We start from the raw sequence: 15748 nt of genomic DNA, 5'->3' as shown, positions 1-15748 counted from the left end.
AATTGCTTGCCAGTACAACAGTGATGCTACACCAACATTTCAACATTCATGGAGGGCGTCGTGAATTCCATATCATACTGAAGAAGACTCCTGCAGTATGTCGGGGAGAACTATCTCAAAACATTCCATATCTTATATCATGATGCGTTATTGTGTGTGAGAGAACTTTTTCGGTGAATATCTTGGATTCGAATAGCAAAACAGTACCTTCTTTGCTGAAGAAGGAATATGTGAGAAATGTCTGTATGTAGGTAGGTAGGTAGAGTCTACTATAGTATACCATATTTGCTCCTGAATAGTATTGTATATATGAGTAAGAAAGTGTGGGTATAACTAGGCCAGCATTATTTCATTGTATAATGTGAGGTATATCAAATCAAAGACCTTTCACTGATGGTTTGTGTTTGTGATTAAAGTCCAATTTTGATAGCATACCAATCTCTAGAGTTTGTTCCACTCGTAGCTTCCTCTTAAGTCCGTCGGAGAAAACAGGTACAAGCTCCTTTCACACCCACACTATTTTCAAAGACGTTAGAGCCCATTCTAGATCAGGCTCCCAGGCTTAAACAAATTTATTTCGCACCCCGCAGAATTGGTTACCTTTAATCAGTGTCTTGAGCTTCTTTTCAAACTGCAAGTCCTTTCACTTGCGCTCACTTTAAAAGCTTCATCAAGCAACGAAAGACTCCCCAGATGCTACATGACCAGCTTGAGGTCATTGTTGAATCTTGGGGACGTCAGTCGTGAATTCAAGCCCAAGTAGAAAAGCTTGTTGCGACTGAATGAATATTACGAACATGGCACCAGCAAACGGCGCGTCAAAAGTCATGCAGAATCGTCCAAGGCCTGCAGCTGCGGTTCCGAGAGGCATTGTTCCTGCTCTGCCTCTTTCCTATGGTAAGCCACAGCAAAAGAAACTACCTACTCGAGAAAAGGCGAAGGAAGTCCGAACCCCATTCTCGACGGCCCCAGCAGTCCAAGTACCCGTTACATCGACTTCAACTATTGACACACCTTCCGCGCATATCGATGAGCCTCTTCCAAAAGACAAAGCTTTGGAGGCGATAAACGAATCTCCCAAGCCTGCTCCCGCAGCAGTGGCCGATACACCGTCCACCTCTGAATCGCTGGATGGATTTAGCTCTACTGAGTGCGGTGTTACGATTGGTTCTGGTTCTACTGGTCGTGGTTCTACTGAGCGAAGTTGTACTGAACGAGAGGGCGAGGAAAATTTGGTCAAAGTGAATGAAGCAAAAGGTGAGATTTGAGAATTCACATTCAGCCTCGCCATTTCTGCCAATCCAAAATATTGTCCTTGTCGCTAAATCTTTTCTTTTCTGCAGCAGACAATTCTCAAGAGGAAAAGCACTCTACTCCATCCGAAACCCAATCTACCACATCGAGATCAACATATCAATTGCCTCCACCCTTTGTGCCAGCCAGCAATCAATCCACAATGTCCTCCGAATCTGCACAGTTCCCGCAGCAGGTTGCGTTCAATGGTCAACATCCAATGCACCACGCTCATCCCAGCGTTTCAAACCCAATCTTTAGCGGATATCCTGATTCCAATAATTCGTCACCAGCTCCCCCCTCGAGCGCTGGCAATATTCCACCTTATGCTTACGCACAGCAAGGTGGTGCGCGACATGGTCCTCATCTCTCAAACGGTGGCCATCAACACCACATGTCGAATGGGTTTTCACCGATGACTCCAGCATTCCCTCCAGGATACTACCACCCCCAAGACGGCTTCCAGGTCCCTCCACCTGATGACTTCCTTCGTAAACAAATGCAACCATTTGTCCCACAAGAAGGTTACTCCCTAACTGGTGCTCCCCAGATTGTTGAGAGTCCTCGGTTCAACGGCTTTGATCCAGCCGCTAAGCACAACATCCATGGATTTCGAACATCGATACAGGACCAGGAGAACGGGTTGGGCCCTCATTATGGACATCATCCATCTCCACTTCCACCAATGGGGCCACCACCCTATCGTGGCGTCGTCGGCTATCCGCGCAAAGAAGAAATTCCGTGGGCAGGCGGCAACCGCCGAGATCTTTGGTTCCACCTCCGTGAGCAATTCGCACAACCAGAATTTTCTGATTGCGTTCTTGAGCTACGCTACTCTGATGACCGAGCAGCTCCTCTTCGAATCAGTGGCCACAGACTGATCCTAGCTCGCAGTTTCGTTTTGAAAGGTCTCATTACATCTAGAGCTAGCGCAAATTGTGATTCACCTCTACCTATCCAGAACATTTTGATTGAGTCAGATGATTGTTACTTGCGATCTGATGCATTTTCATTGGCGATTCGATATCTATATGGTGGACCTATCTTGGACTTAGATGCAATGGCCCGCTATCCGACCCCGTACATTGGATCAGCTCCCATGCCATTAACCCCAGTTGAACGTTTCGACTTCACGCTTGGCTATATAGCATCAGGGGTTGTTCTTCAAATTCCTCAAATTTGGAAGACTGGTTGCACCATTGCTAGCCAACTCATTACCTGGGACACAGCCGAAAAGGCTCTTGAATTTGCTCTTGAAGGAGGTATTGACGGATCGTGGAACTCAGGAAATTCAGATGCCAATGATATAGTCGGCAGAAGTACTTATACTCCATGCGCCAACGTCATCATTTCCAATATAATCAACTTCATCATTCTGTCCTTCCCTCCTAACTTCGAATTGGATACGACAGTCTCGGAGATTCATTTTAACTCTAGAATCCCACATGTACCTGATCACCTACCCACAAACTCACGATTGAGCTCTATTAAGTTCGGCGACCACCCTACAGAAGAGAGCCTTCGCTCCCCTTCCTCGGATTCTATTACTCTTACGCTGTCAAGGTTATTACTCAACTTGCCTTTCGGTCTCTTGAAGCATGTATTAGAAACTGGAAATATCGGTGTTATTCACGGCCATGCAACCCATTTACTTCGACGAAAGATCATGTATCCCGTCATCGAGGAGCGTGAGAAGAGAAGAAAGAAAGCTCTCGCTAGTAAAATACCTGATGAGGAGCGAATCAAGAAAGGACGTCAATGGAATGCCGTTGGCTGGAAAGAGGCGGTCCTTCCGTTTGATGACTATCGCAACGAAGAAGTTCCATGTTTGAGAAGGACTTGGGTCGGTTTCACAAATACTGAAAGCAAGTAGCCTTGGTTCACTGAAGAACTTCCAAAATGGGCTTTTTGTATTTGATCATTAAAAAGGTGCTTTGGCGTTGGATTGGTTCAGCGGTTTCGAGGGCAAATGAGATATGCCTTTGCATAAAAAATGGGCGGACGGGACTCGTGGTCATTTCTTCTGGCCTACCTTTTTTCTTGAGACTTGAGACACTTGCTTGTCTTGCTTTCGGTTGCTAGGTGCAATTTTACGGAAACGTTTTACGGTAGTAATGAGATATGTATGGCACGAATTATCATACTACAAAATAGTTGATGAATAAAAAAGAACTTTATAACTTTACACTCTTTGGATATGCTGCCATTCTGGGAGTGTGTGGACGCTATCATGATATCAACTACCACGATTGAGAGCCATTTAGGAAAGCAAATTGTCATGTATGCGAATGCATAACATAACGCCTGTTCATGATATATCAACCACCATGTTTGACGACCCTTTCAGGAGTACACCAGTATGACGCGCATTGTTAAACTGATGAAAATATTGAGTAGATATGACTAAAATTATAAACTCTGTAAACCGTATAACAAAACGGACTGATATTTACCATCGCCATGATAATAAGTACCTCATCCAACATCGAGGAATGTCCAATAGTAATGATAATGAAGTTTCTCTCTCATGATATAGTTTGACGGAGGGACTTATTTCATTGTACTGTATTATTGTTTGAGAGGATTGAGGGTGTGAAGAGCGATGATGAACAAAAGAGGGCCGAACAAGGATTGATGAGAAAAAGTTTGCATCACGTGTTACACTAATTTTGGAAAATTCGGTTGTGGGATTGTTTGCCCTAAATTTTTCGAACCCAGCAAGTCCAATACTGCGATTCCGACATCTCGAATTTTTGAAGACGACGACCAACGACAACTTGATTGCAATCCGACAAAATGGCGATCAAGCACAACCAGCAAATTGCCCACAACCGTATGTCCTCGTTGCAGATTAATTAGGACAATTACAAAGATGCTGATTATGGATAGATTTCCGAAAGGATTGGCAAAGACGAGTTAGAGTTCACTTCGACCAGGTAAACAACGCGCAAACGGACTGCAAAAATCTCTGGAATCGAATCTAACAATATAAATAGCCTGGCCGAAAACTCAGACGCCGCAATGCTCGTCTCGCAAAGACTGCAGCTGTCGCCCCACGCCCAATCGACTTGCTGAGACCTGTTGTCAGATGCCCAACCATCAAGTACAACAGACGTGTACGAGCTGGCCGTGGTTTCACCCTCGCCGAGTTGAAGGTGAGCTAGATTGGGAATTTTCAGTTCCGTGGGAATAGTTTTCTGATGTTAGTATAGGAGGCACAAATCCCTCGCAAGCTCGCCCCAACCATCGGTATCTCCGTTGATGCCCGCCGTCAAAACCTCTCCGTCGAATCCCTCAAGGCCAACGTCGACCGTCTCAAGTCCTTCCGTGCCCGCCTTATCCTCTTCCCACGCAAACTTGGTAAACCCAAGAAGGGTGACTCCACCAAGGAGGAAGTCGCTGCTCTCAAGGAGACCAGCAGCCGTGTCAAGAACGCTCTCCCAATCTCCACTGTTGAGGGTGGATTCTCAGAGATCAGCAAGAGCGATATGCCAAAACCAATTGAGGGAGGTGCATACAGAAAGTTGCGCGACGCAAGAAGTGATGCTAGATTGGCCGGAAAGCGTGAGAAGAGAGCAAAGGACGCTGCTGATGAGGCCGCTGCTGCCAAGAAATAAATGGCATGAATGGTTCATGGGTCTGTTTTATATTCTTGCGGGGTGCGATGGATGGATGTGGGCTACAAGAGCGGTTCAAAAAAACTGCATAGGTGTACTCTCATGAATTCAACGGCTATTGCACAAAACTAATGAATTTTTCAATAAAATGTTTTGCATGTGAAGGTGGTGCTTTTGGTCGTGAAATTATGTCTTATTTGGATGTTCGAGTGAACCATCTTTTCTGCAAGCCAAAGCATGTTTCAATAGCACTTTTGAATGCTGTTCTACTGATTCTGATATTAGACTAGCGATTTCCAAACCTCACCGCGGCCGTTCATCGCTCATCAGGAATTGGATACAAGATGCAAGTTTACAAGAGACCAAAAACAAGGGTTGAGAACGTGTAATTCCTACTCGGATTTTTAAAGCAGTTGGACAGTCTTGAATTCATCATTTCCTCTGGCCTTTTTTGTTTTCACATGCTGAAGAGCGGTCCATTTGTATGGACGCTATCGACTGGGAATTCTAGCAACCCATCTCTCTGTCCACACTCTTTGTGCTTGATGGGAAGATTGAACGCTTCACTCTGCGGTCTCGCGATAAGCTTGCTCATTTCACTGACTTGTCTCGCCTCTAGCCCACTCTATCATCCCCTTCGCCTTACCTTCCGCCTCACGGATGTCGTCCGAGAAGGTGGTAATAACAAGTGGGCCTTTGAACCCCCTTGGGACTTTGACTTTGAAAATCATCGGTCATGTTTTATGTTCACGTGGATCTCGATATCCTGCGCTTGTCATGGTAACTTTATTGGGAATAAAATCCCGAGTTGCTTTTCCTTGAAATTCTGTAGTGTATGAAGAGAGTTCTACTCTAAAATACAACTACTTTGCGTTTGAAGCTTGTTTCTTCACGCCAAATCTCTGAAGACATACGATTTGCAATAAATTCGATTAGTTTGGTAGGATACTCGGCAAGCTATCATGTTCAATAAATAACCAAGATAGAGAGGTTATTGAATGAAAGCTGACGTTTTGAACAAGTTAAATCGCACATGGGGTCACCCGCTAGCGCAAATTGTTCGCCTTCAAGTTTCACGATGCAAATCTACTCCTTGACGAATGTATGATCCAAGATTCCTGACTAATGGTGCCTTAGAACTCTCACTGCACGACCCAGAAAAGTTAGGCAGTAGAACAGTAAGCATAGCATCAACGTTGACGTCAATCATCCCACCGGCAAATACAAGCCTTCGATATCACTCTAATAGAGTAGCTTGCATATTTACAGTGATTTCACATGTCGGATTGCCCAGGAGATCAACTTTACAACCTGTTTGTGTCTACCGTTACTCGAAAGGTCTACCTGCGGGCCAGTGAAGGGGTATATGTCCTAGTGCCGTGCCGTGGTATAATATCATGTGGGAGGAAGCATTTGATGGTTACTAGCATACTTGTCCTTTTTCTACAATGTCAAGGAGCAGTTAGTGATTACCCATAAGTTAGTAATCGTGGCATATGAAATCAAATAATAGACATCGCTTGCGCGTAATGTCGAGTTCACTTGCTGCTTTACTGTCAACTTGTTCTTAAAGAGAATTTCAACCCACTGACCATTCAGTTGCGAACCTGCCGACACTTGCAGAAACCGAAGAGGATATCATTGATGAGGTGCATGTCGCGCACAAATATAAGGTTGAAATGGTTATATTGTAGTCTCGTGTGTTGTACCCCAGTGCTGTCATTGGTCCCCTCAGCGATTGGTACCGAATGTACCCGATGAAATGCTCGCTGTAAAAATGAATAACTCCATGAGTTTTCTAATGCCATTGACGGTTTCCCACATAAAGTCGCTTACTATGTTGTCGAGATGAACGCTAAAGCTTCTTTGCAATCTTCTCTGTGCTAATATATCCCGTGATGCTGATATTGATCTTCCACGAACTGAAGACGACTGTGCTCTTCTTGCTATCAGTTACGTTTATACGTAGGGTCGAGGTCGTATCGACGGATAGATTGTGTGATGTATATATGTAGGTGGCTTGTCACGTTGAGCAATGGGAATTATATGTCGTTTATTGGGTACACAATTGTCGAGCTCAAGCAGGATATCGGTTCTTCGACTTCTTCGACTTTCAAGTGGTGTTTTGAAATAATGTGGTGATGAAATGGCGGACACCTCAACACCAAAGTTAGAGGAACACATTGGCTAGAACGATTTGCTTGCCCACATGGGAGAAGTAGCTAGATGTAGGTTTAACTCGAGAGTCAATATGTTATTATTTCATTATCATTTATATCGTGCAAATCATCGTCTCCAACATCTCATCTCTTTCTCCCTCTATTCTATTCAACATCTCCAAATTCTCTCGCTCCGTTCTTTAAATTTGTCATCTCATCGCCTTGAAATTCTTTACTCCCACCCCCAATTTACTCCTACGCCCAATTTACTCCTTGATCGACGTCCACGATGCATCGGTCTTCTTCCACCATCCTATACATGCATTTAGCCCAGCACCCATCTACTCCCCCTCTCAATTGGCTTTACACCAAGCTCTATGCTTGTTTCCCTATTATTGTATCATTAGAAAAAAAAGCTCCTCAAACTTAACAATCCTGTGAATCTGGAGAATACACAGCAGATTTCCCCATATTCCTAATAAACTTCTCAGAAAACAGTAACCTTAGAATCCGATCTCGTTTTTATTACATCGTCGTCAAGAACCGAGTGAAACCTCAAAATTGGGGGCAGAATTCTATAGCCATGTCTCATGGCATGACAAATGCGTATACTATTATCCATGGGGAGGTTTTGTAAGTGATGTCCCTTGTAGAGGAAATGAAGAATGTTTTACTAACAAGTAACCAGCACTGATGTGAAGCTTTTCGGTGTGCGATGATTCATGTATAAGATGGTGGTGATGGTTATGAGATAGAGATTAGAGGAATCGAGAAGGTGGTAGAATGATAGTACATGAACCCGAAAATCCATGTGTGGAAGTTGAGGTGCTATCATGTTGCATGATGCAATTCTGCTGTACTAATACTAAATTTGGAGGTACGCTCTTTGTTGACTGTTAGATTTATACGTTATGGGGTCAAGGATGATATTCGAGTACAATATGTGGCGAATTTCTACAAAATCCTTGATTGGTATAATTTTGCATAGCTTTCATGATCGTCTGTAGTCGCGGATGAATGACCTATAGTTTGTAAGTCTACCTTGAATAACGATGATGTAGCAGACTTTGCCATATTGGTATCTTACATTTCTAGAGAACATGATGACTTTGCGTGAACACTATCCACACTCGGAACTCATCACGATGATTCCAAGGAGGAACGGCGAGTAGGTAAAGTGCTTTGCAAATAGTCAAACATAAACATAAAATTGGCAAAATGCAGCATTCGATAGTACCCCTAAATTTTGGTCCACGCTATGCATTCTAAACCCGCACTCTTTGATATCCCAAACTCCATTTTCCCAATCCATTCTCATCATATGCATAATTTTCTCAAGCAGGTCTCCTCCTCGCAAACTCCTCCAAATCTGTTTTCGTCGCAACTCCCAACACAAATCTTCTCCTCTCATCCGTCACAACGGCAAATTCCTGTTTGCCCCCCTCACCATTCTCTCCCCCACTGAAAAATAGCTCTAAATCTTCCAACGGCGTATCCATGGTAATAACTCTGTAAACCTTTCCCTTCCTCCTGAACTTTACCATGGCTTTGGCTACCTCATCTGATTCTTGCACTTTTCCTGTCTCGAGCAAGATGCGTAGATGAGGGATGGAGAGGTAGCCTAGGAGAGCGCGGGTGTCGGGGGTTACGACAGTGAGGTGTGTGTAATCGCGTTCGAAGGCGCTCATAAGAGCATATGAGATGGGATCGGTAGGGTTACAGGAGAGCGCAGATGGAGGGTCGAGATCTTCGACTGTGGCCTAGATGAGTGGTTTGGTTAGCATGTTTGTTTATGCCCATTCATAGTCATAGCTGGTGATGGCAAGGTTATAATATACGTACTCCTCTATAACGATTTGCCAATTTTGAAAGACCAGGTTTGGGCGATGAAGACATCTCTGCTGGATTTGAGATGGCGGTTGTCGTTGCTTGATTGGGTATAATGTTAGACATTTTGGCAGATGTTATTTTATGAGGTATAACTACTGGTATTCAAGATCAACAAAGTACAAAGTAACAAATAATTTTATGGGTGGGGAGGAAATGGTGGGGTAAATTATAAATTGTGGTAGGCTCTAGGGAAGTAATAAAAGTCTTTACGGAGTACAGCGGTACAGCGTGTGGCTGTACCTGCCTGAACCTGAGTCTTCAGAACAGATTGAAACATTCTAGAAGCTTTTCCCCGTTTGTGAATAACTAACTTCAATTCCGGAGTTATACCTGTGTAAGGTTAATCATTGTCACGTGTTTTGAAGGACATACCGGTATTACAAGGCACTAACTGAATAACTGAATCTCTACTATCTCATCATCTCGTAGACAGAGAAATGTTCAGATATCAAATCAGAAACCGATGACTTATTACTGATCGAGGTTACTCATAGCATTCTACATTGTACAAAGCAATTGAGCTGCCACCGACCATCTTCTTTGTACCTGAGAATCGTTTGACAGGATCCATCATCACACATAAGGTTTTGTATCATTCATTCATAATCGAGCCGGGCAACAATCCTGCCCATTCCCATCCGATGAATTGATCAGTGCCAACCTCGCACGCGGGATGAGATATCATCTAGACTTTGTACCGTATACAGTCTCATATCATTGGTCACTGAAGTTATTGCTTCGGCGTCAAAACCGGGTCAAGCTGTCTCATCCGCCCGCATTATCCATTCAATCCAACTTCCCTCGACTTATTTAACAAATAAGCACCGCATCTCATCGCATTTCTTTCCATTCCTCACTCCTAAGCAATCACTCCTCTCATTCATTCTTCACAATGCCTTCAATTTTTCCCTCTCAAAATCCTCTTCACGGTACTTTTCATTATCCAAACCCCTACGGTCGCCAAACCGAACCATCAATTCAATCACGTACCACTGCGGCATCAAAGCGTCGCACCCCACTTCAAGCTCGTTCAGAGCTCTATACAGCTTGGTCGGTCGTCGACGATGCGAAAAATAAAGCCAATGCATTGAGTGCAGAAGCTACAAAGGAGTTTGACAAAGCTAGTGCGGCTGCTCAAGCTAAACCTGGCAAAATCGAGTTGTATTCGCCAAAGTTTTATGCGGCGTGTACTTTTGGTGGATTGCTTGCCTGTGTGAGTTATCTCTAAGGTTATCTATGTACAATCTATCTTATGATCTCGGGGAGTTTGGTTGCAAGAGATTATCTATCAGTTTTAAACTTTCTCCATGACGCCTATTCCGAAGTATCTGAATTCGTGTGGAAAAGTTTCCCCTTCCGTTACCCTAACTAAAGCTACTTCACTTCCCCTGATGTAACATTCCAATTACTACAATACAAGGATGACAACTGCGAGTCTTGCGATCAATCCACCAGTGAGGCTTCGTCTTGTTTATTGCTTTACCACCACTCGGAAACGTTCCAATCTATCAAAACTCTTAATTGAGTAGATTATCTTTAACTTGTCTCATCACCACATCAAGACTTCACCTAAATCAAGGGAAGTTTTAGCACTGACAGAACTGGTAATCGAACCCCTAATTGTCTTCTCCCATCGAAAGCTCGATAGATAAACCTTGCCAAAACTTACTTTCCATTCATCACTCAACGGACTCGTAACCAAAACATTCAAACTCCCAACTAACATCCCGTAGGGTCTCACCCATACAACAGTCACTCCCCTCGATCTAGTAAAATGTCGTCGCCAAGTTGATTCCAAGATGTACGCGGGCAACTTCCAGGCCTGGGGTAAAATCTTTCGCGCCGAAGGTTTCCGTGGCATCATGACAGGATGGGGTCCAACATTTTTCGGTTATTCTGCTCAAGGAGCCTTCAAATACGGCGGATATGAATACTTCAAGAAATTCTACGCCGACCTCGCCGGTCCTGAGAATGCATACAAGTACAAAACATGGCTTTACCTATCCGCCAGCGCATCTGCAGAGTTTATTGCGGATGTGGCTCTTTGTCCTTTCGAGGCCGTGAAGGTGAGAATGCAAACCACCGTTCCACCGTTTGCAAAAGGTACTTCAGATGGTCTTTCGAAGATCATAGCGAAGGAAGGCTATGCCGGGTTGTACAAGGGCTTGTATCCTCTCTGGGGAAGACAAATCCCATATACTATGATGAAATTCGCATCTTTTGAGACAATCGTAGAAATGATTTACGATCGTCTTCCAGGTCGAAAATCAGACTATGGCAAAGCTGCTCAGACAGGTGTTTCGTTCACTGGTGGTTACTTGGCTGGTATTCTCTGTGCAATTGTTTCTCATCCTGCTGATGTTATGGTGAGTCTCCTAGCCCTTAATTCCTACACAGCTCTTGGCTCATATGCGATCGTCTAGGTCTCCAAGTTAAACGCAACCCGACTTCCTGGTGAAGCATTTGGTGCTGCTACTGGACGTATCTACAGAGATGTTGGATTCCGTGGTCTCTGGAATGGTCTTCCTGTTCGTATTGTTATGATTGGTACTCTGACTGGTTTGCAATGGATGATCTATGTAAGTTTCATCATTTCACTTCTGCCGTGGAGATTTTGTTAACGGTATTATAGGATTACTTCAAGATTTTCATGGGACTGCCTACTACAGGTGGAGCTGCGCCTGTTGAAAAGTAGTCTCGCAAGGGATTGGATAATCAGAGATAATCTGGAAGGTTAGAGATTAGGAGAACAGACTTGAAACAAAAATTTGTATCTGATTGTGTATAATTGTAATTGAATGAACAACTATTTTCCCAAAGCCTCTCCGGAAAACTAAATCATAGGCTCACTAGTGAGTCCGTTTGTGATAGAAGCAATGAGGCGATAGATGCACATATATCTCATACTTTGGTCTTAATTACTTGACAATCCTGATAATCTCTTCTGTTATGAATGTTGAGTTTCTATTTTGAAATATCCCGCCAGGTATTCCCCCCTTGAGAGGTGATTGCCTCCTCGAGCCAAACCGGGAGTGACGACCAGATATAAAATTATTTCTGTGGTAAATGTTAAAACTGGGTCTACAAAAATTATAGATTTGAAGTTCCATCGATACTAGGAGGTAGATTCTACAGAGGAACATGCTTAATCCAATTTATTTTGATACAATCAATTAATATTGATCAAAAAAGTAAAGGCTATTTTTTAGAATGTTCACCATGCTCGGATGAGCCAGTTCGACTGAAAATTCCGACGCACTTAGACATCCCCACTTCCGCGCATCGTATCCCGCGTATCTACTGCCATTTTGGCAGTTTGAATGAATTCATTAGTTCATTGCGCAGTGGCGCGATGTCATGTTTCGATTTAGCGTGTGTCTCGGCGGGGCTCACTTTTAGTGGCCAATGTTCGTCGGTAACCACGGAAAGCATGTTCTTACTTCTCCCTATCAAGAACTCCTCTCTCGATCGCTTCCTGTGAGATATCACAACTTATTTTTCACAGCATTAGCAAGAGATGGATCGTCACATGGAAGCAGTTTCTATCATTGCCTCGTCAGTCAAGCAATTTTATAAACGGAAAGAGGCATTCAGGTTATACCATGGTTCAACCAACAGTACACGAGACTCCAATCGTCGTAGAGACCGTATGGTTGATACAAGCAAACTAGATCGGGTACTCAAGGTAGATACCGAGAAAAGAACGGTTCTTGTTGAACCAAATGTACCAATGGATAGCCTCGTCGCAGAAACTCTTCGTTATGGCCTGGTACCTCCAGTGGTTATGGAATTTCCGGGTATCACTACTGGAGGAGGCTTTGCTGGTACTTCTGGAGAGAGTAGCTCTTTCAAGTATGGTTTCTTTGATCGCACTGTCAATTGGATTGAGATGGTTCTTGCAAACGGCGAGATCGTGTCGGCTTCCAAAGATGTGAATCCGGACCTTTTCTATGGTGCTGCATCGTCTTTTGGGACATTGGGAGTTACCACTTTGATTGAGCTACAGCTCATCGAAGCCAAAACATATGTTGAGTTGACATATATAAATATACGAAGTATGGCTCAAGGAATACAAAGGATCGAGGAAATTTCCAAGGATCCAAATGTTGACTACCTCGATGGAATTCTGTTCAGTAAAGAGGCTGGTGTCATCTGTTCCGGACGCTTGGTTGATGAGATTACCCCCAATACACAGGTTCAGCGTTTCACGAGAAGTTCAGATCCTTGGTTTTATCTCCATGCAAAGAAAATGCATGATAAGAGCTCCGGATCAGTCACAGAAATGATACCTCTTGTTGATTACCTGTTTAGATATGACCGAGGCGGTTTTTGGGTCGCTAGATATGCCTATAGGTAAAGGGAAATCAAATTTTAAGGTACGCCTAACACTGACTTCTGCTAGATACTTCATTACTCCTTTCAACCGTATCACTCGTCGTCTACTCGACTACTTCATGCATACGCGAGTGATGTATCACGCATTACATCAAAGCGGGCTTTCAAAAAAGTATATAATCCAGGATGTAGCAATTCCATATCCACGTAGCGCCGAGTTCGTCGAATATCTCGACAAAGATTTCGGCCAGTGGCCCATTTGGCTATGTCCACTGCGTCAAAGCGGGATATCCAGCGATTCACCGCGTGGTCTTCTCGCCGAAAGGAAAGAGAATTCATCTACTCCTAATATGTTGCTCAACTTTGGGGTCTGGGGACCAGGACCAAGTAATCGTGATGATTTCGTATCATGGAACCGCAAATTCGAACATAAGGTTCGAGAATTGGGTGGTCAGAAGTGGCTGTATGCTCATGCTTATTATACTGAGAAGGAATTCGATGAGATTTATGATCGCAAGGAATATGATGCTCTTCGTGTCAAGTACAATGCCACACACCTTCCTAGTATCTACGATAAAGTCAAAGTTGATATAGATTCGGAACGAGAGAAATTGCAGGCATCGTGGATCTTGTGGCTGCTGGCAATCTTCTGGAGTATCTGGCCATTGACTGGGCTATATGGAGTATACAAGGCGTTCTGGGGTGGAGATTACCTTTTACCAAAAGTCCAGACATCAAGTAAAACACGAAAGTCCAAAGAGTAGACTGAAGTGATGTCTGGTAATTCAATAACTCATTGTATTATAATCTTCAAAGTTTCGTGTAGGACAAGTCTTATATTGATTATGTTTTTGAGCTGAACCTTTGATCTGAGGCTTTATTTAAACGACATACGATGAGAGAATAATTTAAAATCTTTCATCAAAGTCGTTGAGTCCATTCGAAGAATAAGTTAGCGTAAACTTTTCTAAGGCTACCATGCTTCGAAATCAGATGAGAAGACGGAAAGGCATTTTTGAATCTGTACTCTGTTGAGTGAATCTTATTTATGTATTATCGTCTCAAGTAACGAGGCTACCACCACAGCCTTTGGTAATCAAAACTTTCCTTTTCCTCTCGAGAGATATTGTTCAAGCAGCAACAATCACAGTACTCCTTTCCTTCGTTGCCTCGCCACTCGATTCGCTATAAAATGCAAGCCACCACCCAGTCCGAAAGCTCTTCTGTGGAGAAGCGACCGCTGTCAAAGAGGGAGAAGAAAAATCTCGCTGTGAGTTATAATTTCCCATCGTTTTGGGATGAATCTATTCACGATTGATTCTTTTTGCGAGGCTAGCGCTAATTTATCCCGCAGAAACAAGTGAAGAAGAAAGAAGAGAAATTGCCGCAACGAATGGGAATCAGAGAGTGAAGAGAAAGAAGAAGAAGCAGAAATTGGAGTCGGTGGAAAGAGAGAAGAGGGAGGGAGAAAAATTGGTTGGTGGGATGGGAATGTTGGCGATGGAGGAGAAGAAAGTGAAGATGAGTGGAGCTGTGTTTGACGGATATTGGGAGAAGAGAGCGATTGATTGGGGATAGCGAGGAGGAAGATGAAGCCGGAGATGAAACCAAAGATGGAGGTGGACATGGGGAGGAGTAAGGTAAATGTAGAGATATGCGAGGAATCACAATGAGGACATGATTATATGATGAAACAGGTGTATTTTTTATTGTTTATTTGTGCACCAGAACTAACGAACGAATTTCCCCTAGTCGTCTAAACCTCGAATGGACGATAAGAAACGCCAGCAGCGCGCTTGCAATGTATTCGGGTTGAAGAGCAACCAAGGAGTCCAAAATACATAAAACCAATATATTCCTACCACCTCAAACCATTTTCCGTTCCCGTTCCCGTTCCGTATGGATATCTTGCAGATTTACACAAGATTCGCCGACTCCGTACATTCCTCCTAACTCCCACCATCCCATCGATCAAAATCCAACTCCTGTCCCGAGACTGCAAGAGTGACATTGACCGAGAAATCCGGTGCCTCCGCAGCGAGGACATTTTTCTGATACTCTTTCGTTGCGGGGAGTGGTGGGGTTTTTTGGATCTGGTTTGGCTGGTTCTTTCTTGGAGGTTGCTGGATTTGTTTTGGGGGCTGTCTCTGGCTGTTCCACTTTGACTGGCTGGAATTGAGGCTGGCCTTTGTTGGATACCTCTTGGGACTTCATTTTGTGTGTTGATGAGTTTACGTTGATAGAGATAGTGACAGTGGTAGATGAAGTGCGGTGCGGTGCGTGTTTCGATACTCGATGGTAGTTATTGACACGCTTTGTGAGGGTTTGGAAGCTGTGCAGTTGATATGCGGATGTTTTGTGATGTTGTAAGGGAGAAAAAGAAGATGACAGGAAGTTGTGCCATTTTGTAATTATCTCAAATGGTCATAAACACTGCTCTAGTAGTTGTTTGAC

The 15748-nt window shown here is 43.7% G+C and overlaps 7 protein-coding genes across 7 annotated transcripts; 5 read left to right on the top strand and 2 right to left on the bottom strand.

The window, feature by feature from the left end:
• Nucleotides 1-569: 569 nt before the first annotated feature.
• On the top strand, nt 570-3479 carry EAF01_009234 (uncharacterized protein). Its single transcript, XM_038917490.1, has 2 exons — nt 570-1257; nt 1344-3479. The coding sequence occupies exons 1-2, from the start codon at nt 783-785 to the stop codon at nt 3164-3166; spliced, it is 2298 nt and encodes a 765-aa protein (XP_038767095.1). The 5' UTR covers nt 570-782; the 3' UTR covers nt 3167-3479.
• Nucleotides 3480-4089: 610 nt separating this feature from the next.
• On the top strand, nt 4090-4910 carry EAF01_009233 (uncharacterized protein; the record flags this gene model as incomplete). Its single annotated transcript, XM_038917489.1, has 4 exons — nt 4090-4126; nt 4183-4229; nt 4290-4448; nt 4506-4910. 4 exons carry the CDS (start codon nt 4090-4092, stop codon nt 4908-4910), a joined length of 648 nt encoding a protein of 215 aa, XP_038767094.1.
• A 3246-nt stretch (nt 4911-8156) lies between these two features.
• EAF01_009232 (uncharacterized protein) lies at nt 8157-9194 on the bottom strand. The gene is made up of 2 exons (XM_038917488.1): nt 8912-9194; nt 8157-8829 (listed from the first exon to the last, which is right to left on the bottom strand). The coding sequence occupies exons 1-2, from the start codon at nt 9020-9022 to the stop codon at nt 8404-8406; spliced, it is 537 nt and encodes a 178-aa protein (XP_038767093.1). The 5' UTR covers nt 9023-9194; the 3' UTR covers nt 8157-8403.
• A 657-nt stretch (nt 9195-9851) lies between these two features.
• On the top strand, nt 9852-11654 carry EAF01_009231 (uncharacterized protein; the record flags this gene model as incomplete). The annotated part of the gene is made up of 4 exons (XM_038917487.1): nt 9852-10172; nt 10693-11325; nt 11383-11538; nt 11592-11654. The coding sequence occupies 4 exons, from the start codon at nt 9852-9854 to the stop codon at nt 11652-11654; spliced, it is 1173 nt and encodes a 390-aa protein (XP_038767092.1).
• A 773-nt stretch (nt 11655-12427) lies between these two features.
• On the top strand, nt 12428-14138 carry EAF01_009230 (uncharacterized protein). Its single transcript, XM_038917486.1, has 2 exons — nt 12428-13312; nt 13362-14138. Exons 1-2 carry the CDS (start codon nt 12477-12479, stop codon nt 14056-14058), a joined length of 1533 nt encoding a protein of 510 aa, XP_038767091.1. The 5' UTR covers nt 12428-12476; the 3' UTR covers nt 14059-14138.
• A 348-nt stretch (nt 14139-14486) lies between these two features.
• EAF01_009229 (uncharacterized protein) lies at nt 14487-14872 on the top strand (the record flags this gene model as incomplete). The annotated part of the gene is made up of 2 exons (XM_038917485.1): nt 14487-14568; nt 14649-14872. 2 exons carry the CDS (start codon nt 14487-14489, stop codon nt 14870-14872), a joined length of 306 nt encoding a protein of 101 aa, XP_038767090.1.
• A 393-nt stretch (nt 14873-15265) lies between these two features.
• On the bottom strand, nt 15266-15508 carry EAF01_009228 (uncharacterized protein; the record flags this gene model as incomplete). The annotated part of the gene is made up of 1 exon (XM_038917484.1): nt 15266-15508. One exon carries the CDS (start codon nt 15506-15508, stop codon nt 15266-15268), a length of 243 nt encoding a protein of 80 aa, XP_038767089.1.
• Between the last annotated feature and the right edge of the window lie 240 nt (nt 15509-15748).

The sequence above is a fragment of the Botrytis porri genome, assembly GCF_014898465.1.
Source record: "Botrytis porri strain MUCL 3234 chromosome Unknown BPOR_013, whole genome shotgun sequence".
NCBI classification, from domain to species: domain Eukaryota; kingdom Fungi; phylum Ascomycota; class Leotiomycetes; order Helotiales; family Sclerotiniaceae; genus Botrytis; species Botrytis porri.
The sequence above is the reverse complement of the archived record's forward strand: the minus strand, read 5'-3'. Positions and strand labels throughout refer to the sequence as shown.